The sequence below is a fragment of the Anomaloglossus baeobatrachus genome, chromosome 4, assembly GCF_048569485.1.
Source record: "Anomaloglossus baeobatrachus isolate aAnoBae1 chromosome 4, aAnoBae1.hap1, whole genome shotgun sequence".
NCBI lineage: Eukaryota > Metazoa > Chordata > Amphibia > Anura > Aromobatidae > Anomaloglossus > Anomaloglossus baeobatrachus.
Window position 1 is genome coordinate 597,088,333 of NC_134356.1, and position 22,249 is coordinate 597,110,581.

The 22,249-nt window shown below is 50.4% G+C and overlaps 1 protein-coding gene across 1 annotated transcript in view; it reads left to right on the top strand.

Annotated features, from left to right (window-relative positions):
- GFPT1 (glutamine--fructose-6-phosphate transaminase 1) overlaps positions 1-22,249 on the top strand; it is a 91,157-nt gene that overhangs the window by 56,728 nt on the left and 12,180 nt on the right. The window contains exons 10-12 of the mRNA XM_075346170.1: positions 2,111-2,274; positions 3,378-3,473; positions 5,056-5,153. Coding sequence (XP_075202285.1) covers positions 2,111-2,274; positions 3,378-3,473; positions 5,056-5,153 — 358 coding nt within the window. The remainder of the gene's footprint in view (positions 1-2,110; positions 2,275-3,377; positions 3,474-5,055; positions 5,154-22,249) is intronic.

The following is a 22,249-nucleotide window of genomic DNA, read 5'->3' on the forward strand; positions in this document are numbered from 1 at the left end:
CCGGGGAGCCAACTGGATACCGGAGCACCAGGCAGGGTACTCAGACCCAGCACAAAGCCCTGAATCGACAGGGCCGAGTCGAATCAACTGATTGCTGGACTGAGGCTGGACTTAAGGACCTAACCCACACAAGTCCCTTTAGAAGACAACAGCCCAACCATACCGGGTAACGCCACCGCCAAGGCATAGAGACCCAAAGGGCCAGCGTCTGAGGGCAAACGGGCTCCTGCGGCATATACCAGTCGGGGAGCGGACTACTGGTGTCTATGCACAGGAGTCAAAACATTTACACAGAGGTGCAGGAGAAAGGTGGAAACCACCAACCTAGTCTGGAAGAAGCTGCAGCCGGTTCATCACTCTGTTTGGTTTACCAGAGACTCCAGTGTCTTGTGTCAGAGTGAGTACACCAGTGCCATCAGGCACCGCACCACGACACTTCACCCTGCACCCCGGCCCTCTCCTACCGGGCCCCGGGACCAACCACCCCTACCCACGAAGGGGTCAACACCTAGCTGCGCCATTACACCGCTCCCGGGATCCCCGCACCTTCACCGCAGCGGTGGTGTCCACAATCACCACAATCCGTGGGTGGCATCACGAACTGTCATTCCAAATCCCCGCGTGTAGCGCCAACTCCCTTGCAGAGCGACATGACCCCCGGGTCCGTGAGAAGCTCGAACTACCACCCGCAGTATAAGCACGGATCCGAGCGGCTCGGTGGTCGCAGCCGAGTCCGCGGGGCGGTACACTTCACAGGAGCTACTGGATCCTCTTCCATCCTCCATGACCGCATTGCATAGCTAGTGGATGTTTGAGACCTTGCGCTCCTCCACCTTCCATTTGAGGATGCCCCATAGATGCTCAAGAGAGTTTAGGTCTGGAGACATGCTTGGCCAGTCCAGTACCTTTATCCTCTTTAGCAATACAGTTGTCGTCTTGGAGGTGTTTGGGGTCGTTATCATGTTGGAATACTGCCCCGCGGCCCAGTTTCCAAAGGGAGGGTATCATGCTCTGCTTCAGTATGTCACAGTACATGTTGGCAATCATGGTTCCCTCAATGAACTGTATCTCCCCACAGCCAGCAGCAGTCATGCAGGCCCAGACCATAACACTCCCACCACCATTCTTGACTGTAGGCAAGACAGACTTTTCTTTGCATTCATTATCTGGTTTGCTGCCTTCACTTGACACCATCTGAACCAAATATATTTATCTTGGTCTCATTAGACCACATGACATGCTTCCAGTAATACATGTTCTTAGTCTACTTGTCTTCAGCAAACTGTTTTCAGGCTTTCTTGTGCATCATCGTTAAGAGGGGCTTCCTTCTGGGACCACAGCCATGCAGACCAATGCTATGAAGCATGCGGTATATGGGTTGAGCGCTGACAGGTTGACTCTTTGCATCAATGCTGACAACCCTCAAACGTCTATTTTCATAAGACAACCTCTGGATATGACTCTTGAGTATATGCACTCAACTTCTTTGGTCGTCCATGGTGAGGCCTGTTCTAAGTGGAACCTGTCTTGTTAAACCACTATATGGTCTTGCCCACCATGCTGCAGCTCCGTTTCAGGGTGTTCGCAGTCTTCTTATAGCCTAAACCATCTTTATGTAGAGCAACAATTCTTTTTTTTCCTGATCCTCAGACTTCGTTGCCATGAGGGGCCATGTTGAATTCCAGTGACCAGTATGAGAGGGGGTGTGAGCGATCACACCAAATGTAACACACCTGCTCCCTATTCACACCTGAGACCTTGTAACACTAATAAGTCACATGACCCCAGAGGGAATATGGCTAATCGGGCACAATTTGGTCATTTTCACTTGGGGTGTACTTACTTTTGTTGCAAGTGTTTAGATATTAATGGCTGTATGTTGTTATTTAGAGGGCACCAAATGTACGCTATTACACAATCTGTACACTGACTACTGTACATTGTATGAAAGTGTCAGATCTTCAGTGTTGTCCCATGAACAGAAGCAATAACATTTTTACAAAAATGTGGGGGGGTGTACTCACTTTTGTGATATACTGTAACTATGGGCCCTACTGATATATCCAATAGCATAAGGCACAATAAACCCACACAATGCTTTATGTTGCAGTGCTGTCATTGAGCACACCAACAGAGTTATCTACCTTGAAGACGATGATGTGGCTGCTGTCGTGGACGGTCGTCTCTCCATTCACCGCATTAAGAGAAGTGCCGGAGATCACCCAGCACGCGCCATTCAGACTCTACAGATGGAGCTGCAGCAGATCATGAAGGGTAAGTGTACGGCTCATATTGCTTGGTACAACTAAGGGTACATAACGTCGACTTGCCATTCCATCTACGACTCAAGTAGATGTAGAAACTTTGCACTCAATATCAATGTGGATGGTGGTTTTTATTGTGAATAACTTGTAGGACCAGAACAAGCACAGACGTTTCGGTCAAAAGACCTTAATCAGTGTGTGCGCAAAGGGTCCTCAGAAAGTATAGTAACATGGTGATCATTGCAGCTGGGTATGGCGTGGTGTCCACCGCTGTCTGAGTGCCACATAGACAGCAGTGGACACCACGTCATACCCAGCTACACCGCTCGCCACGCTACTATACTTTCTGAGGACCCTCTGCAAGCACCTTGATGAAGGTCTTTAGACTGAAACGTCTGTGCTTGTGCTGGTCCTACAAATTCTTCACAATAAAAAAACACTGTTCACATTGATCTTGAGTGCCAAGTTTCTACATCTCCTTGAGGTGGTTTTGGACCCTACTTGTGCACCCCCCCAGAAGTGCCGTGTGTATCAACTCCATAAATCTACGACTATACTGAGAAAAACTTCACAATCCTACTCCTCAAAGTCATGTTCTCAAGTCTTTGGAGGCTTTTTTTGATTTTCCTGACACTTTAGTAAGTGCTTCTATACTGGATGAAATAACCATTCTTGTTAAGCTTTTAAGGGTTAAAAAAAAAAAAACAACCCATGAACTATTAGATGCTACATTAGAATTGTCTGATGACACAAGTAGAAGACGAAAAGGTCAGGGATGAGTCCCCATCAAAATGGGTGTACCTTAAAGGGAACCATTGTACCCTACTGGGTAGGGCGTGGTAGTGAGATGCAGGAAAGAGGTGCAGCACAATGGGGTGTGATGTCAACGGCTATAAAATGAGAGGAGAATAGCCGTGGTTATTTAGTGGAGGACAGACGTGCAGGTGTCAGGCCATAAGTTTGGAGCAGTAATTCTTGAATTAGGAAGTGAGTTTAGGACGTATGAATGAATGAATCTAGTTTCTACTATATGGAATGGGAAGCATTGCAAGAAGGCTTGTTTGCAGGATAATGACTACTCACAGATTTTATTTATTTTTGTATGATTTACAGGCAACTTCAGCTCCTTCATGCAGAAAGAAATATTTGAGCAGCCGGAGTCTGTCGTCAACACCATGAGAGGACGAGTGAATTTTGACGACCTGACGGGTAAAACAAGTTTACTGTTTTCGTAATGCGCTATTCTCATTTTATGACATTTGTATAGTTAGATAAAAATGCAAACCCATAGCAGAGGTGCTCATTTTCATGCTGTTTTAATTGTTCTTCTCCAACAATGAGAACTTTTATCTTGGTGTACAGCTTGTGTGTGCACTACATTCCATTATCTTGGTGTACAGCTTGTGTGTGCACTACATTCCATTATCTTGGTGTACAGCTTGTGTGTGCACTACATTCCAGAAGGAGTTAACTCTTAACATCCCAGCCCATTGATTTCTATACAGCAGTTTGCTGCTTCCTTCACTCCTTCTTGCATTATTACAATAATATTAATATTTATTCATTTATATGGCGCTATTAATTCCACAGCGCTTTACATACATTGGCAACACTGTCCCCATTGTGGCTCACAATGTAAATTCCCCATCAGTAAACCAGAGAACTCGGAAGTTACCCACGCAAACACGAGAGAATATACAAACTCCTTGCAGATGTTGTCCTTGGTGGGAATTGAACCCAGGACCCCAGCGCTGCAAGGCTGCAGTGCTAACCAGTGAGCCACCGTGCCGCCCTTACAATACTCCCACCCCAGAAGTTTCCAGAACAATTCTCCTTTATCTCAGAATGTAAATATAATGATAGAGTGTAGACATCAGAACAATGACCGCAGAAGAAGGAAACTGACCACAACTGTCACTGTAGGAGCAACCAGGAAGTGAGGAGACTGCAGAACTGTGAGCTGCTCAGGACACCACTTGAGAATACCTCTTTAAGCCATACAAATTCATCCAACTATCAGACAGCTCTTTCTCCGGACAGCTTTATGTACAGGAGCATTAGGTCAGGATGAGCGTTCATGTGTTCTCAACAGGCAGAGAGGAGAAAGCCGCTGCTAAACAAGTCAGAAATATGCTGGGGAACAAAAAGTGCAATAGGGTTTTATCCAGTGGAGAGGGACATAAAGGTTCAGGGAGATGCTCAACTGGTTACGTTTTGTACCACATGACAAAGAATAAAGAGTAATTATCAGCTGCTGCAGTCCATGGGTTAAAATAAACAGATGCCAGTAGAAAATAGGTGGACTTTTGGCTCTTCTGTAGGAGATCCTAGCATGTGGTTTGTCCTGATGAAGTCAGATGACATAATCCATCTCCTCTCCTGGGAATTCTTTGGGATCTTCTTCAACAGCGCAGTAAATCCACCTATTTCCTTCTGGCTGTCAAACAGTGCGGTCATCTGCTTCAAAGTGCTTAAAACATCCAAAATCAGACATGCCAGGTCCTTGTCTACCCTGGAAACTAGCATGGGACAGTTGGGAAAGGAACTACCCCCATCCGTCTTCTCCAAACTGTGGACCAACCCTCTTTAATATCGGTTGTTTCTGTCAATGTTAGTCTAATACTCGTGGGGAAGGGGGTGGTATGGCTTGAGCCTTTATCCTAATCTTGGTGACCTCCTGACTTTGACAGATTGGCTATTGTGAACTGTTGGTACTCTGCCCTGCTTATTAGGGGTATATACTCAGTATTCTGCTAGAAACCCATTTACAATGATTATTCTGTTTTTACAGTAAATTTGGGAGGTTTGAAGGATCACATTAAAGAAATCCAGAGATGTCGGAGACTAATCCTCATCGGTTGTGGGACAAGTTTCCATGCTGGAGTGGCTGTGAGTATTATTGCCATTATGATTATGTCTATATAATTTCTTTTTCGCTCCTAATTGGGAGACCCAGACAGTGGGTGTATAGCTACTGCCTCTGGAGGCCGCACAAAGAACTACACTTAAAAGTGTAAGGCCCCTCCCCTTCTGGCTATACACCCTCCCGTAGGAGTACGGATTCCTCAGTTTTAGCTTTGTGCGCAGGAGGTCAGACACGCACGCATAGCTCCATTGTTTTTAGTCAGCAGCAGCTGCTGACTATGTCGGATGGAAGAAAAGAGGGCCCATACAGGGCTCCCAGCATGCTCCCTTCTCACCCCACTGTATGTCGGAGGTGTTTGTAAGGTTGAGGTACCCATTGCGGGTACGGCGGCAGGAGCCCACATGCTGATTCCTTCCCCATCCCTTTTTACAGGGCTCTGGGTGAAGTGGGATTTACTGGTCTCCAGGCACTGAGACCGTGCTCCATCTACAGCCCCTGGAGAAGATGCTGGATGGAGCGGAGTACATCAGGGACATGGCCCTGCTTCCTCAAGGTACTCTGTGTCCCCGTGCATTTGGCGCTCACACCGCAGCATGCTGGGTGTTGTAGTGCGCCGGGGACATCAGCGCTGCGGCGCTTGTGCCATGGCCTCATTCAGCTTCGCTGAAGCAGGCACACTTCTGGGAATCGGTCGCGCCGGCCGCTGGGACTGCGGCGCGGCTGGCACTTGTGGTGCGCCGGGGACTTCAGCGCGGGCCGCACTTTTACGGCGGCCGCGCTGATAACTCGAGTCCCCGGCTTTTGCGGCCTGCTTCCGTTCGTTCCCGCCCCCAGACCTGCCAGTCAGGAGAGGGGCGGGACGCTGGTCAGTGCATCAGCGCCGAGGGCTGGAGTCGTTTTTACATACTCCAGCCCTCACAATCGGCACAGAGGGGACACTGTTTCCCGCACTTTTGTTTAGGAACTCCCACGGACCGCCCCTCTCCACAGACGCCGGCAGCCATTCCTGCTGACACGCTGAGCTGCAGAGGGGAGCCGGGGAGACCCAGACAAGGAATCTGCGCCTCTTACCCGCTATTCAGCGGGCGGTAAGCAGCCCTCAGGGCTCACCCCCTCTTGTGCCAGTAGTATTCTTAGTATTTTGTTTCTACAAATACTTTGTATTGCATAGCGCTGGTCGCCCTTTGGCTATAGACTCTCTCACATTGCAGAGAGCCAGCAGCATGTCGTCCGTAAAACGCAAGGGTGCCAAGGCACAGACATTATATGCTTCCTGCACCGCATGTGGGACTTTTCTACCGGCAGGCTCCACGGACCCCCATTGTGGGCAGTGCTCGGCCCCTGCGGCGCTTGCACAGTCGGGACCTCTGCTGGACGTGACCCAGGGTGTACCACCTGTGAATGCTGTCCAGGTGACAGGAACTGAGTTTGCAGCTTTTGCTGACAGAATGTCTCTCACTATGTCACAAATTCTTGACACATTGCGAGCTAGGCCTGTACTTCAGGCCACGGACACTGTGCAATCATTGCCCCCTGGTCCCCCTCAGCTGAGTTACCTCCAAGCTCCGGGACGGGCACATACACCTCAGGGTGAAGACTCTGACTCGGACGATGGCCCCGGGCAGCCTAAGCGGGCTCGCTATGACGGGCCTTCACATTCATCTCAATGGTCAGGATCCCAGCGAGATGAATCTATGGGTGATGAGGCGGACGTAACTGATCAGGATTCTGATCCTGGGACCGCTCTCAATCTAGATACACCAGATGGTGACGCCATAGTTAATGATCTTATATTTAACATCAATAAGATGTTAAATATTTCCCCACCAGCTCCTCTTGTGGAGGAGTCAGCTTCGCAGCACGAGAGAATCCATTTCAGATACCCTAAGCGTACATTAAGCACTTTTCTGGACCACGCTGACTTTAGAGACGCAATCCAGAAACCCCACGCTTATCCTGAAAGGCGTTTTTCTAAACGGCTTAAAGATACACGCTATCCTTTTCCCCCTGAGGTGGTCAAGGGTTGGACCCAGTGTCCAAAAGTGGATCCTCCAATTTCCAGGCTTGCAGCTAGATCCTTGGTTGCAGTTGAAGATGGAGCGGCACTTAAAGATGCCACTGACAGGCAGATGGAGCTCTGGCTGAAATCCATCTATGAAGCGATTGGAGCGTCATTAGCGCCATCTTTTGCGGCCGTATGGGCACTCCAAGCTATCTCAGCCGGGCTTGCGCAAGTCGACTTAGTCACACGTGCATTTGCCCCGCAGGTAGCACCATTGACCTCGCAAATGGCGGCATTCGCGTCGTACGCGATTAATGCTGTTCTTGACGCTACAAGCCGCACGGCAGTGGCGTCAGCCAACTCCGTTGTTTTGCGTAGGGCCCTGTGGTTGAGACATTGGAAAGCAGATTCTCATTCCAAGAAGTGCTTAACCAATTTGCCTTTTTCTCGTGACCGATTGTTTGGAGAGCGTTTGGATGAAATCATCAAACACTCCAAGGGTAAGGACTCATCCTTACCGCAACACAGACAAAACAAACCCCAACAGAGGAAGGGTCAGTCTGGTTATCGGTCCTTTCGAGGACCGGGCAGGTCCCAATTCGCCTCGTCAAAAAAGACTCAAAAAGACCAAATTGTCTCTCCAGTAAAGGAGACAAACTCTAGCACAGCGCCACCTATTGGAAGTAGCGATCCTAAAAGTCACAAGTGGATTTTTGACAATCCTTTGCAATATGACTCAGGATATATAAGCCAGATCAGAATCCCAATTTGCAGACACGGTGTTTCGGGGTGCTTGCCCCTCGTCAGTGCAAAGTATGGGGGTGTCTGATCTGGCTCATGAGAAAGCTATGTGGGGACCACGGGGGAACACTATTCTCCTTAAGGAGACTTTGCAAGCCAGTCTGGCTGCCAGGTAAGGGGACTTATAGCTGCAATGCCCCTAAAATTCCACGGGGGAACACTATTCTCCTTAAGGAGACTTTGCAAGCCAGTCTGGCTGCCAGGTAAGGGGACTTATAGCTGCAATGCCCCTCTGGGAAATATTCAAATTGTCTCTCCAGTAAAGGAGACAAACTCTAGCACAGCGCCACCTATTGGAAGTAGCGATCCTAAAAGTCACAAGTGGATTTTTGACAATCCTTTGCAATATGACTCAGGATATATAAGCCAGATCAGAATCCCAATTTGCAGACACGGTGTTTCGGGGTGCTTGCCCCTCGTCAGTGCAAAGTATGGGGGTGTCTGATCTGGCTCATGAGAAAGCTATGTGGGGACCACGGGGGAACACTATTCTCCTTAAGGAGACTTTGCAAGCCAGTCTGGCTGCCAGGTAAGGGGACTTATAGCTGCAATGCCCCTAAAATTCCACGGGGGAACACTATTCTCCTTAAGGAGACTTTGCAAGCCAGTCTGGCTGCCAGGTAAGGGGACTTATAGCTGCAATGCCCCTCTGGGAAATATTCAAATTGTCTCTCCAGTAAAGGAGACAAACTCTAGCACAGCGCCACCTATTGGAAGTAGCGATCCTAAAAGTCACAAGTGGATTTTTGACAATCCTTTGCAATATGACTCAGGATATATAAGCCAGATCAGAATCCCAATTTGCAGACACGGTGTTTCGGGGTGCTTGCCCCTCGTCAGTGCAAAGTATGGGGGTGTCTGATCTGGCTCATGAGAAAGCTATGTGGGGACCACGGGGGAACACTATTCTCCTTAAGGAGACTTTGCAAGCCAGTCTGGCTGCCAGGTAAGGGGACTTATAGCTGCAATGCCCCTAAAATTCCACGGGGGAACACTATTCTCCTTAAGGAGACTTTGCAAGCCAGTCTGGCTGCCAGGTAAGGGGACTTATAGCTGCAATGCCCCTCTGGGAAATATTCAAATTGTCTCTCCAGTAAAGGAGACAAACTCTAGCACAGCGCCACCTATTGGAAGTAGCGATCCTAAAAGTCACAAGTGGATTTTTGACAATCCTTTGCAATATGACTCAGGATATATAAGCCAGATCAGAATCCCAATTTGCAGACACGGTGTTTCGGGGTGCTTGCCCCTCGTCAGTGCAAAGTATGGGGGTGTCTGATCTGGCTCATGAGAAAGCTATGTGGGGACCACGGGGGAACACTATTCTCCTTAAGGAGACTTTGCAAGCCAGTCTGGCTGCCAGGTAAGGGGACTTATAGCTGCAATGCCCCTAAAATTCCACGGGGGAACACTATTCTCCTTAAGGAGACTTTGCAAGCCAGTCTGGCTGCCAGGTAAGGGGACTTATAGCTGCAATGCCCCTCTGGGAAATATTCAAATTGTCTCTCCAGTAAAGGAGACAAACTCTAGCACAGCGCCACCTATTGGAAGTAGCGATCCTAAAAGTCACAAGTGGATTTTTGACAATCCTTTGCAATATGACTCAGGATATATAAGCCAGATCAGAATCCCAATTTGCAGACACGGTGTTTCGGGGTGCTTGCCCCTCGTCAGTGCAAAGTATGGGGGTGTCTGATCTGGCTCATGAGAAAGCTATGTGGGGACCACGGGGGAACACTATTCTCCTTAAGGAGACTTTGCAAGCCAGTCTGGCTGCCAGGTAAGGGGACTTATAGCTGCAATGCCCCTAAAATTCCACGGGGGAACACTATTCTCCTTAAGGAGACTTTGCAAGCCAGTCTGGCTGCCAGGTAAGGGGACTTATAGCTGCAATGCCCCTCTGGGAAATATTCAAATTGTCTCTCCAGTAAAGGAGACAAACTCTAGCACAGCGCCACCTATTGGAAGTAGCGATCCTAAAAGTCACAAGTGGATTTTTGACAATCCTTTGCAATATGACTCAGGATATATAAGCCAGATCAGAATCCCAATTTGCAGACACGGTGTTTCGGGGTGCTTGCCCCTCGTCAGTGCAAAGTATGGGGGTGTCTGATCTGGCTCATGAGAAAGCTATGTGGGGACCACGGGGGAACACTATTCTCCTTAAGGAGACTTTGCAAGCCAGTCTGGCTGCCAGGTAAGGGGACTTATAGCTGCAATGCCCCTAAAATTCCACGGGGGAACACTATTCTCCTTAAGGAGGCTTTGCAAGCCAGTCTGGCTGCCAGGTAAGGGGACTTATAGCTGCAATGCCCCTCTGGGAAATATTCAAATTGTCTCTCCAGTAAAGGAGACAAACTCTAGCACAGCGCCACCTATTGGAAGTAGCGATCCTAAAAGTCACAAGTGGATTTTTGACAATCCTTTGCAATATGACTCAGGATATATAAGCCAGATCAGAATCCCAATTTGCAGACACGGTGTTTCGGGGTGCTCAGACGCTCAGATTCTTGGAGGTCTCAGTCACGCCCAAAAAGGACAGCCGGAGGAACCGTTGCCAAGACGGCGTCCTCCTGACTTGCAGTCTCCGATTCCCACACCCGCGGTCGGTGGGAGGCTTTCCCACTTTGGCGACATTTGGCTGTCACGCGTCAAAGACCGTTGGGTGAGGGATATTCTGTCTCACGGGTACAGGATAGAGTTCAGTTCTCGTCCGCCAACTCGTTTCTTCAGAACTTCTCCTCCACCAGACCGAGCCGATGCTCTGTTGCAGGCAGTGGCCGCTCTAAAGGCGGAAGGAGTGGTGACCTCCGTCCCTCTTCAGGAACAAGGTCACGGTTTTTACTCCAATCTGTTTGTGGTCCCAAAAAAGGACGGATCGTATCGACCCGTCCTGGATCTAAAGTTGCTCAACAGACACGTAAAAGTCAGGAGGTTCCGGATGGAATCCCTACGCTCCGTCATAGCCTCAATGTCTCAAGGAGATTTTCTAGCATCAATAGATATCAAAGATGCGTATCTCCACGTGCCGATTGCACCAGAGCATCAGCGTTTCCTACGCTTCGTCATACACGACGAACACCTGCAGTTCGTAGCGTTACCTTTCGGTCTGGCAACAGCCCCCTGGGTCTTCACCAAAGTCATGGCAGCAGTAGTAGCTGTTCTGCACTCGCAGGGTCACTCGGTCATCCCGTATCTAGGCGACCTGCTTATAAAGGCACCCTCTCAAGAGGCATGCCAGCACAGTCTGAAGGTGGCACTAGACACTCTCCAGAGTTTCGGGTGGATTATCAACTTTCCAAAGTCTCATCTAACCCCGACCCAATCTCTGACTTATCTTGGCATGGAGTTTCATACTCTCTCAGCGATAGTGAAGCTTCCACTGGACAAGCAGTGCTCGCTACGGACTGGAGTGCAATCTCTCCTTCAGAGCCAGTCGCACTCACTGAGGCGCCTCATGCATTTCCTAGGAAAGATGGTAGCAGCAATGGAGGCAGTCCCGTTCGCGCAGTTTCATCTGCGCCCTCTACAATGGGACATTCTACGCCAATGGGATGGGAAATCGACGTCCCTCGACAGGACTGTCTCCCTCTCTGACTGCCAAGGACTCTCTGCGTTGGTGGCTTCTCCCCACCTCATTGTCACAGGGAAAGTCGTTCCTTCCCCCGTCCTGGGCAGTGGTCACGACGGATGCGAGCCTATCAGGGTGGGGAGCGGTGTTTCTCCACCACAGGGCTCAGGGGACGTGGACTCAGGAAGAGTCCACCCTGCAGATCAATGTTCTGGAAATCAGAGCAATCTATCTTGCCCTGCGAGCCTTCCAACAATGGCTGGAAGGCAAGCAGATTCGGATTCAGTCGGACAATTCCACGGCGGTGGCGTACATCAACCACCAAGGGGGAACACGCAGTCGCCAAGCTTTTCAAGAAGTCCAGCGGATTTTGACGTGGGTGGAAAGCAGAGCGTCCACCATATCCGCAGTTCACATCCCAGGCGTGGAAAACTGGGAAGCAGACTTTCTCAGTCGCCAGGGCATGGACGCAGGAGAATGGTCCCTTCACCCGGACGTGTTTCAGCAGATCTGTTGCCGCTGGGGGACGCCGGACGTCGATCTGATGGCGTCACGGCACAACAACAAGGTCCCAGTTTTCATGGCACGGTCTCACGATCACCGAGCACTGGCGGCAGACGCCTTGGTTCAGGATTGGTCGCAATTCCGACTCCCCTATGTGTTCCCACCTCTAGCATTGTTACCCAGAGTTCTCCGGAAAATCAGGTCCGACTGCCATCGAGCCATACTCGTCGCTCCAGATTGGCCAAGAAGGTCGTGGTACCCGGATCTGTGGCATCTCACGGTAGGCCAACCGTGGACACTACCAGACCGTCCAGATTTGCTGTCTCAAGGGCCGTTTTTCCATCTGAATTCTGCGGCCCTGAACCTGACTGTGTGGCCATTGAGTCCTGGATCCTAGCGGCCTCAGGTTTATCTCATGAAGTTGTTGCCACAATGAGACAGGCTAGAAAACCATCCTCAGCTAAGATCTATCACAGGACGTGGAAGATATTCTTAGCGTGGTGCTTGGCTCAAGGGTTTTCTCCCTGGCCATTTGCATTGCCAATTTTTCTTTCCTTCCTGCAGTCTGGGTTGGAAAAAGGTTTGTCGCTTAGCTCTCTTAAGGGTCAAGTCTCCGCGCTATCCGTATTCTTTCAGAAGCGCTTGGCACGGCTTTCTAAAGTACGCACGTTTCTCCAAGGAGTTTGTCATATCGTTCCTCCTTACAGACGGCCATTGGAACCCTGGGATCTGAACAAGGTTCTCATTGCTCTCCAGAAGCCGCCTTTCGAGCCTTTGAAAGAGGTTCCCCTTTCTCGGCTTTCACACAAGGTAGTTTTTCTTGTGGCGGTCACGTCTCTTCGAAGAGTGTCCGAGCTAGCGGCGTTATCTTGCAAATCTCCCTTCCTGGTGTTTCACCAAGACAAGGTAGTACTGCGTCCAATTCCAGAGTTTTCTCCCAAGGTGGTTTCTTCCTTTCATCTCAATCAGGATATCACTTTGCCATCTTTGTGTCCGCATCCAGTTCACCAATTTGAAAAGGGTTTACATCTGTTGGACCTGGTGAGAGCACTCAGGATTTACATTTCTCGCACGGCGTCTCTACGCCGTTCTGATGCGCTCTTTGTCCTAGTCGCTGGTCAGCATAAGGGATCGCAAGCTTCCAAATCCACCCTGGCGCGGTGGATCAAGGAACCAATTCTTCACACATACCGTTCTGCTGGGCTTCCGATTCCATCTGGACTGAAGGCCCATTCTACCAGAGCCGTGGGTGCGTCCTGGGCATTGCGGCATCAGGCTACGGCTCAGCAAGTGTGCCAGGCGGCTACCTGGTCGAGTCTGCACACGTTTACCAAACACTATCAAGTGCATACCTACGCTTCGGCAGATGCCAGCCTAGGTAGACAGGTCCTTCAGGCGGCGGTGGCCCACCTGTAGGAAGAGGCTGTCTGACAGCCCGTTCATGTGGTATCTTTTTACCCACCCAGGGACTGCTTTTGGACGTCCCACTGTCTGGGTCTCCCAATTAGGAGCGAAAAAGAAGAAGGGAATTTTGTTTACTTACCGTAAATTCCTTTTCTTCTAGCTCCAATTGGGAGACCCAGCACCCGCCCTATTTGTTCTTAGGGTTTCGTTTTTTCGGGTGCACATGTTGTTCATGTTGTTTCTTAAGTTCTCCGATCTTGTTATCGGATTGAATTTGTTTTTGAAACTGTTATTGGCTTTCCTCCTTCTTGCTTTGGTACTAAAACTGAGGAATCCGTACTCCTACGGGAGGGTGTATAGCCAGAAGGGGAGGGGCCTTACACTTTTAAGTGTAGTTCTTTGTGCGGCCTCCAGAGGCAGTAGCTATACACCCACTGTCTGGGTCTCCCAATTGGAGCTAGAAGAAAAGGAATTTACGGTAAGTAAACAAAATTCCCTTCTTCTATCATTATAAATGGAAGTTTTTGTTTGTTTGTTTGTTTTTACCATTGGTGCCAAGGACGGCCGTAATTATTTACTCTGCTTTTGCCACGGTTATTCTACAGGACACAGACAGATGGCAAATAAAACCTTTGCTGTCTGCCTTCTCTAGACCCATAGACGTGCCGTGTAGTAGATATTGTTGTCTGTTTAGTAAGGTTATGGGTTTTATATACTGGCGGTGCCACACCAGAAAACCACGTAGTGTACAGAAGTATCTGGGTGTCGCGTGTCAGCTACATTTGCTGCAAAATGCCCAATGCACTGTTAGCGAATTACTCTTGCAGAATAAATTTAGAGGCTAGTGCCCCCTTTTGTGCTTATGGGGGGTATTCAAGTGTACAAATTGAAGATGAAATAATGCCTGGATCTTAGAGATTCCCCATAAATGACATGCAGATAGGTCTTAAAAGGCTGATTGCTGTGGATACCAGTGTAGGGACCCCACCAATCCCTATAGTCAGAACTGAATGGAGTGGTGAGTTAAGTCACTGTTTCAAGAGGCTCCCAGACAGCAGAAATTTTCCCGGCCATCCTGTGAATGGGTGAAAGTCGTCCATTGTGGTGGAGCTACTTTTAGGGGTACTTTGCACACGGCGACATCGCAGCTGCGATGTCGGTGGGGTCAAATCGAAAGTGACGCACATCTTAGGAAGGAGGTGGGTCGCCGGCCAGAGCGACGTCGCAGGGCAGGGAAGTCTGTGTGAAGCTGCCGTAGCGATAATGTTCGCTACGGCAGCTATAACACAATATCGTATGTGCGACGGGGGTGGTGACTATCACGCTCAGCATCGCAAGCATCGGCTAGCAATGTCGTAGTGTGCAAAGTACCCCTTAGGATATAAAAAAGATGCACAACTAAATCAAGAATTAAAATAAATAAAAAATTGCTGGCGGAAGAAGGACTAGCCTTCATGCGTATTCACTAATGCACAGAAAAACAGGTTAATGTTTGATTTGCTGACAGTATTTTGTATTGGCAACCGGTTGAATTTTGCGGTCTTTCCTCCTGCACTAAAGCTTCCAGTTCAGCGCTCTGTGTTTGTCTCGCACTGGATACAGCATTCATTGTCTATATACTGAGTGTTAAGATCTCCTCGTGTTTCTGTGTGCAAATAAACTTTGATCCCAATTTAAAGGGAATGTTTAATTGGAAAATTATCTAATTGTTTTTATTTCCGTTTTTCTGTTTTAAAAGTGTTTTTATAATATTTTTATTTATTTTTCATATTACAATCTTTAGTAAAAATACAAATGCTAGATATTGCACTTTTCACATTGGCCACTTGGGCTTTTTAGACTCTTCAGCCAGGGCCACACGGGGACTAATGCGATCATCGCATGACACTCGGCTCACGCTGGCAGCACAGTGTCACTGCGACTGAGTTCCGATCATGGGGGGAGGGCTGGCACTGCGGAGGGGAGGGAGGAATTTATCTCTCTCCTCTGTAGCCGGCTATTGCCATTCTTGCTCTGCACTTGCAGAACACAGGTGTTCCGCGAGTGCAGTGCGATCTTTCTCTCGTCCCATAGACTTGAATTGGCGCGAGAGAAAGAGGCTTGCACTACAGCCACAGCGTGCTGCGATTGTTTTCTCGGTCCAATTAGGGCTGAGAAAATAGCTCATGGGTGCTGGCACATAGGCTAATATTGGTCCGAGTGGAATGTAATGTTTTTATCGCACTCCACTCGGTTTTATTTTCATGCCGCGTGTCTTACGCTGCATTCTCCTGATCAGGGTTCAGTGTTTTGAACGCAGTGTGTTTTCGCTGCATCCAAAACGCTGCCTTGTACAGTACAAGCACAGTTGATGGGATTTCTAGAAATCCCGTGCCCATGCCCAATGTGCTTGGTTTTTCCTGCAGCGAAGACTGACCGAGCCGCAGCATGTCAATTTTTTTTGCTGGGGAGACGCAAGCGTTTTCTTCAGGAGGAACACAGCGAGAGACCGCAACTGCCTGAGCCCGGATCGTGATCACGAGCAGCTGCGGTCTCCTGCGGAGGAGACTCATGGCACAGTGGATCCTGATTGTGTACACATGCCCTTAATGTCCTTTACATTCTGTGAGCAGTTATAAAAAAAAAACAAAAACGTTCCCAAACACAACTGAGAATTCAATGTGTTGTAATCAGGTCACAGCTTTCACCTGGATGTCTGCATGGATAATGCAAAAAAACTAAAATAAAAAAAAATAAAAATGGTAAAAATGAGGAAACTCGTATGGCCTGCGGGGGAGGTTGGTGGCCCCCAACCGCTGTGTCCTGGTGTAAGGAACCCTCGTCAGAATTGATGGATCACCTCCTTGGATCTCAATGGGTGTAGTGAAAAAAGGTATTTAATGACAACATAAAACAAAAAAAAAAAATCCCACAGCAAAAGTAGTTAACGGTACGCCGCTGTGTTACTCTTCTGCCGACCCGGCATCCTGACCGTGCATGTAGAGCTGAATGCCTCACACCACATTCATGGGACGGCCGCAGTGTGAGCATCACATACTGAAGATTATCCTGGAGGGCATTCCTTGCACCAGAATACAGGGGTTGGGGGGGCCCCTGGCCTCCCCACTCTACCCACCCCCCGCCATGTGAGTTTCCACAATTTATGAATTGTCGGCTGGCTCTCCTCCTTTTACTTGTTTCAGTGATTTTATACAGCTGTCAATGCGGAGAGAGCTGGAGTAAGCTGTGCCAAATTTGTTGAGAGCCTTGCACATCTTTAATAAATGTGGCTCATTTTTTTAAATGTTGTGCCATCACCAGAAATGTAAGCAGTGATACATTTCTATCCTAATTTATGCCACTTGGTATGGCAAAATTTATGATGAATTTGTCGTCCGCTCTTGGCTACACCCCGGCCCACCTTTCTTTGTCGCTCCATTGGGAGACCCAGACAATTGGGTGTATAGCTTCTGCCTCCGGAGGCCACACAAAGTATTACACTTAAAAGTGTAAAGCCCCTCCCCTACTGCCTATACACCCCCCCGTGTATCACGGGCTCCTCAGTTTTTATGCTTTGTGCGAAGGAGGCACACATGCACGCATAGCTCCACAATTTAGTCAGCAGCAGCTGCTGACTATTTCGGATGGAAGAAAAGTGGGCCCATATAGGGCCCCCAGCATGCTCCCTTCTCACCCCACTCTGGTCGGCGGTGCGGTTAAGGTTGAGGTACCCATTGCGGGTACATAGGCAGGAGCCAACATGCTGTTTTCCTTCCCCATCCCTGCAGGGCTCTGGGTGAAGTGGGATCCTAATCGGTCTCCAGACACTGGGACCGTGCTCCCTCCGCAGCCCCTGGGGAATCTGCTGGACAGGAGCTGGGTATCGTCAGGGACAAGGCCCTGCTACTGTGAGGTACTCTGTGTCCCCTTGGGGACAGCGCATGGAGCGCTTGTGTCATACACGCTGCAGCACTGCTGGGTGTGTTAGTGCGCCGGGACTACCGCGCTGACCGCGCTTGTTTGCCGGCCGCGCTTATAACTTTAGTCCTCGGCTTTTGCGGCCTAGTACTGCATATTCCCGCCCCCGGGCCTGTCAGTCAGGGGAAGGGAGGGACACTGCACTGGACGTCAGCGCTGAGGGCTGGAGCATACTTTGTATCCTCCTCCCCCCTCACTGAGCACAGTGGGACACCAGATTCCCGCACTTTCTTGGGCACGCCCACGGCCCCCTCCTCCTCACAGAACGCTGGCAGCCATTCCTGTCAGCACTTCTGAAGCTAGAGAGGAGAGACAAACGGCTCTGGGAGATCCAGGCAGGGAATCTGGTGGTCACACAACCGCTTTGGGCGGTCGGTAAGCCGCACCTGTTTCTAGGTGCTGGCCCCCCTGGGTGCCGAAGTGTATATATATATATAGGTTTATATGCTACACATTTACTCTGTACGGTCGCACTGGTTTTTGGCTATATACCCTCCCAGATTGTACTCAGAGGAGACAACAGCATGTCGTCTGCAAATAGCAAGGGTGCCAAAGCACAGGCTTACTTTGCAACCTGTACCTCATGTGCGGCTATGCTACCTGCAGGTTCCACCTACCCTCATTGTGTGCAATGCTCGGCACCTATGGTACTTACTCAGCCGGAGCCTCAGCCACTAGTGGGACCCTCGGCCCAGGTAGAAACACCGGCTGCCACTGTCCAGGTGACAGGGACGGAGTTTGCAGTATTCGCTGACAAACTTTCTGAGACTATGGATAAATGGTCTGCTAAGATACTAGAAGCTTTGCAGTCCAGACCTGTAACACAGGCCCCGGGCACTGTTGAATCATTGACCCCAGGCCCCCCTCGGTTGGAGCAGCAAAGTGCTCCTGGGGTGACTCATAGGTCTCAAGGTGAGGTCTCTGACACGGACCGCAGTCCCAGACCACCTAAGCGGGGTCGCTGGGAGCTTCCCTCGACTTCATCACACTGCTCAGGGTCTCAGAAGGAGGACTCTCTAGAGGATGAAGCGGAGGGGGCAGATCAGGACTCTGATCCTGAAGCCGCTCTCAACCTAGATACACCAGAAGGGGACGCCATAGTGAACGACCTTATAGCGTCCATCAATCAGGTGTTGGATCTTTCTCCCCCAGCTCCTCCAATTGAGGAGTCAGCTTCTCAGCAGGAGAAATTCCGTTTTAGGTTTCCCAAGCGTACAATGAGTATGTTCCTGGATCACTCCGATTTCAGAGAGGCAGTCCAGAAACACCGAGCTTGTCCAGATAAGCGCTTTTCTAAGCGCCTTAAGGACACACGTTATCCCTTCCCCCCTGACGTTGTCAAGGGTTGGGCTCAGTGTCCCAAGGTGGATCCTCCAGTCTCCAGACTGGCGGCTAGATCCATAGTTGCAGTGGAAGATGGGGCTTCACTCAAAGATGCCACTGACAGACAGATGGAGCTCTGGTTGAAATCCATCTATGAGGCTATCGGCGCGTCCTTTGCTCCGGCATTCGCAGCCGTATGGGCGCTCCAAGCTATCTCAGCTTGTCACTCGCAGATTAATGCAATCACACGTGCCTCTGCTCCGCAGGTGGTGTCATTAACCTCTCAGGCTTCGGCGTTTGCGTCCTACGCCATTAATGCTGTCCTGGACTCTACGAGCCGTACGGCGGTAGCATCCACCAATTCGGTGGCAGTCCGCAGGGCCATGTGGCTACGTGAATGGAAGGCAGACTCTGCTTCCAAAAAGTTCTTAACCGGGTTGCCATTTTCTGGTGACCGCCTGTTTGGTGAGCGATTGGATGAAATCATTAAACAATCCAAGGGAAAGGACTCATCCTTACCCCAGTCCAAACCAAAAAGACCTCAACAACGGAAGGTACAATCGAGGTTTCGGTCCTTTCGGCCCGCGGGCAGGTCTCAATTCTCCTCGTCCAACAGGCCACAGAAGGGTCAGACGAACTCCGATTCATGGCGGTCTAAGTCACGTCCTAAAAAGACCGCCGGAGGAACCGCTCCCAAAGCGGCCTCCTCATGACTTTCGGCCTCTTCACGCCGCATCCTCGGTCGGTGGCAGGCTCTCCCGCTTTTGCGACGCCTGGTTGCCACAGTTACAAGACCGTTGGGTGAGAGACATTCTGTCTCACGGTTACAGGATAGAGCTCAGCTCTCGTCCTCCGACTCGTTTCTTCAGAACATCTCCGCCCCCCGAGCGAGCCGATGCTCTTCTTCAGGCGGTGTGCACTCTGAAGGCAGAAGGAGTGGTGATCCCTGTTCCTCTTCAGCAACAGGGTCACGGTTTTTACTCCAACTTGTTTGTGGTGCCAAAAAAGGACGGATCTTTCCGTCCTGTTCTGGACCTAAAACTGCTCAACAAACACGTGAAAACCAGGCGGTTCCGGATGGAATCGCTCCGCTCCGTCATCGCCTCAATGTCCCAAGGAGATTTCCTAGCATCAATCGACATCAAAGATGCTTATCTCCACGTACCGATTGCACCAGAGCATCAGCGCTTCCTGCGTTTCGCCATAGGGGACGAACACCTTCAGTTCGTGGCACTGCCTTTCGGCCTGGCGACAGCACCACGGGTCTTCACCAAGGTCATGGCAGCAGTTGTAGCAGTCCTACACTCTCAGGGACACTCGGTGATCCCTTACTTAGACGATCTGCTTGTCAGGGCACCCTCCCGAGTGGCATGCCAACACAGCCTGGACATTGCTCTGGAGACTCTTCAGAGATTCGGGTGGATCATCAATTTCACAAAGTCAAATCTGACACCGGCCCAATCACTGACATATCTTGGCATGGAGTTTCATACTCTTCCAGCGATAGTGAAGCTTCCGCTGGACAAACAGCGTTCACTACAGACAGGGGTGCAATCTCTCCTTCAAGGCCAGTCACACCCCTTGAGGCGCCTCATGCACTTCCTAGGGAAGATGGTGGCAGCAATGGAGGCAGTTCCTTTTGCGCAGTTTCATCTGCGTTCACTTCAATGGGACATTCTCCGCAAGTGGGACAGGAAGTCGACGTCCCTCGACAGGAACGTCTCCCTTTCTCAGGCAGCCAAAGCCTCTCTTCGGTGGTGGCTTCTTCCCACTTCATTGTCGAAGGGGAAATCCTTCCTACCACGATCCTGGGCGGTGGTCACGACGGACGCGAGCCTGTCAGGGTGGGGAGCGGTCTTTCTCCACCACAGGGCCCAGGGTACCTGGACTCAGCCAGAGTCCTCCCTGCAGATCAATGTTCTGGAGATAAGGGCAGTGTATCTAGCCCTAAAAGCGTTCCAGCCGTGGCTGGAAGGCAAACAGATCCGAATTCAGTCGGACAACTCCACAGCGGTGGCATACATCAACCACCAAGGCGGCACACGCAGTCGGCAAGCCTTCCAGGATTCTGCTGTGGGCGGAAGCCACAGCATCCGCCATATCCGCAGTTCACATCCCGGGCGTAGAAAACTGGGAAGCAGACTTTCTCAGTCGCCAGGGCATGGACGCAGGGGAATGGTCCCTTCACCCGGACGTATTTCAAGAGATCTGTTGCCGCTGGGGGATACCGGACGTCGACCTAATGGCGTCCCGGCACAACAACAAGGTCCCGGCATTCATGGCACGGTCTCAAGATCACAGAGCTCTGGCGGCAGACGCATTAGTTCAGGATTGGTCGCAGTTTCAACTGCCTTATGTGTTTCCCCCTCTGGCACTGTTGCCCAGAGTGTTACGCAAGATCAGGTCAGACTGCCGCCGCGCCATCCTCGTCGCTCCAGACTGGCCGAGAAGGTCGTGGTACCCGGATCTGTGGCATCTCACGGTGGGTCAACCGTGGGCACTACCAGACCGACCAGACTTGCTGTCTCAAGGGCCGTTTTTCCATCTGAATTCTGCGGCCCTCAACCTGACTGTGTGGCCATTGAGTCCTGGATCCTAGCATCTTCAGGGTTATCTCAAGAGGTCATTGCCACTATGAGACAGGCCAGGAAACCAACGTCCGCCAAGATCTACCACAGGACGTGGAGAATATTCTTATCCTGGTGCGCTGATCAGGGTTTTACTCCCTGGCCATTTGCCTTGCCCACTTTTCTTTCCTTCCTTCAATCTGGATTAGAAAAGGGTTTGTCGCTCGGTTCTCTGAAGGGACAAGTCTCAGCGCTCTCTGTGTTTTTCCAGAAGCGCCTAGCCAGACTTCCAAAGGTGCGCACGTTCCTGCAGGGGGTTTGTCACATAGTTCCTCCTTACAAGCGTCCGTTAGAACCCTGGGATCTGAACAGGGTGCTGATGGCTCTTCAGAAACCACCTTTTGAGCCAATGAAGGATATTTCTCTTTCACGCCTTTCGCAGAAAGTGGTCTTCCTAGTAGCAGTCACATCACTTCGGAGAGTGTCTGAACTAGCAGCGCTGTCATGCAAGGCTCCTTTCCTGGTGTTTCACCAGGACAAGGTGGTTCTGCATCCGGTTCCGGAATTTCTCCCTAAGGTGGTATCCCCCTTTCATCTCAATCAGGATATCTCCTTACCTTCTCTTTGTCCACATCCAGTTCACCAATGTGAAAAGGATTTGCACTTGTTGGATCTGGTGAGAGCACTCAGACTCTACATTTCTCGTACGGCGCCCCTGCGCCGCTCGGAGGCACTCTTTGTCCTTGTCGCTGGCCAGCGTAAAGGGTCACAGGCTTCCAAATCAACCCTGGCTCGGTGGATCAAGGAACCAATTCTCGAAGCCTACCGTTCCTCTGGGCTTCCGGTTCCCTCAGGGCTGAAGGCCCATTCTACCAGAGCCGTGGGTGCGTCCTGGCTTTGCGGCACCAGGCTACGGCTCAGCAGGTGTGTCAGGCGGCTACCTGGTCGAGCCTGCACACTTTCACGAAACACTATCAGGTGCATACCTAT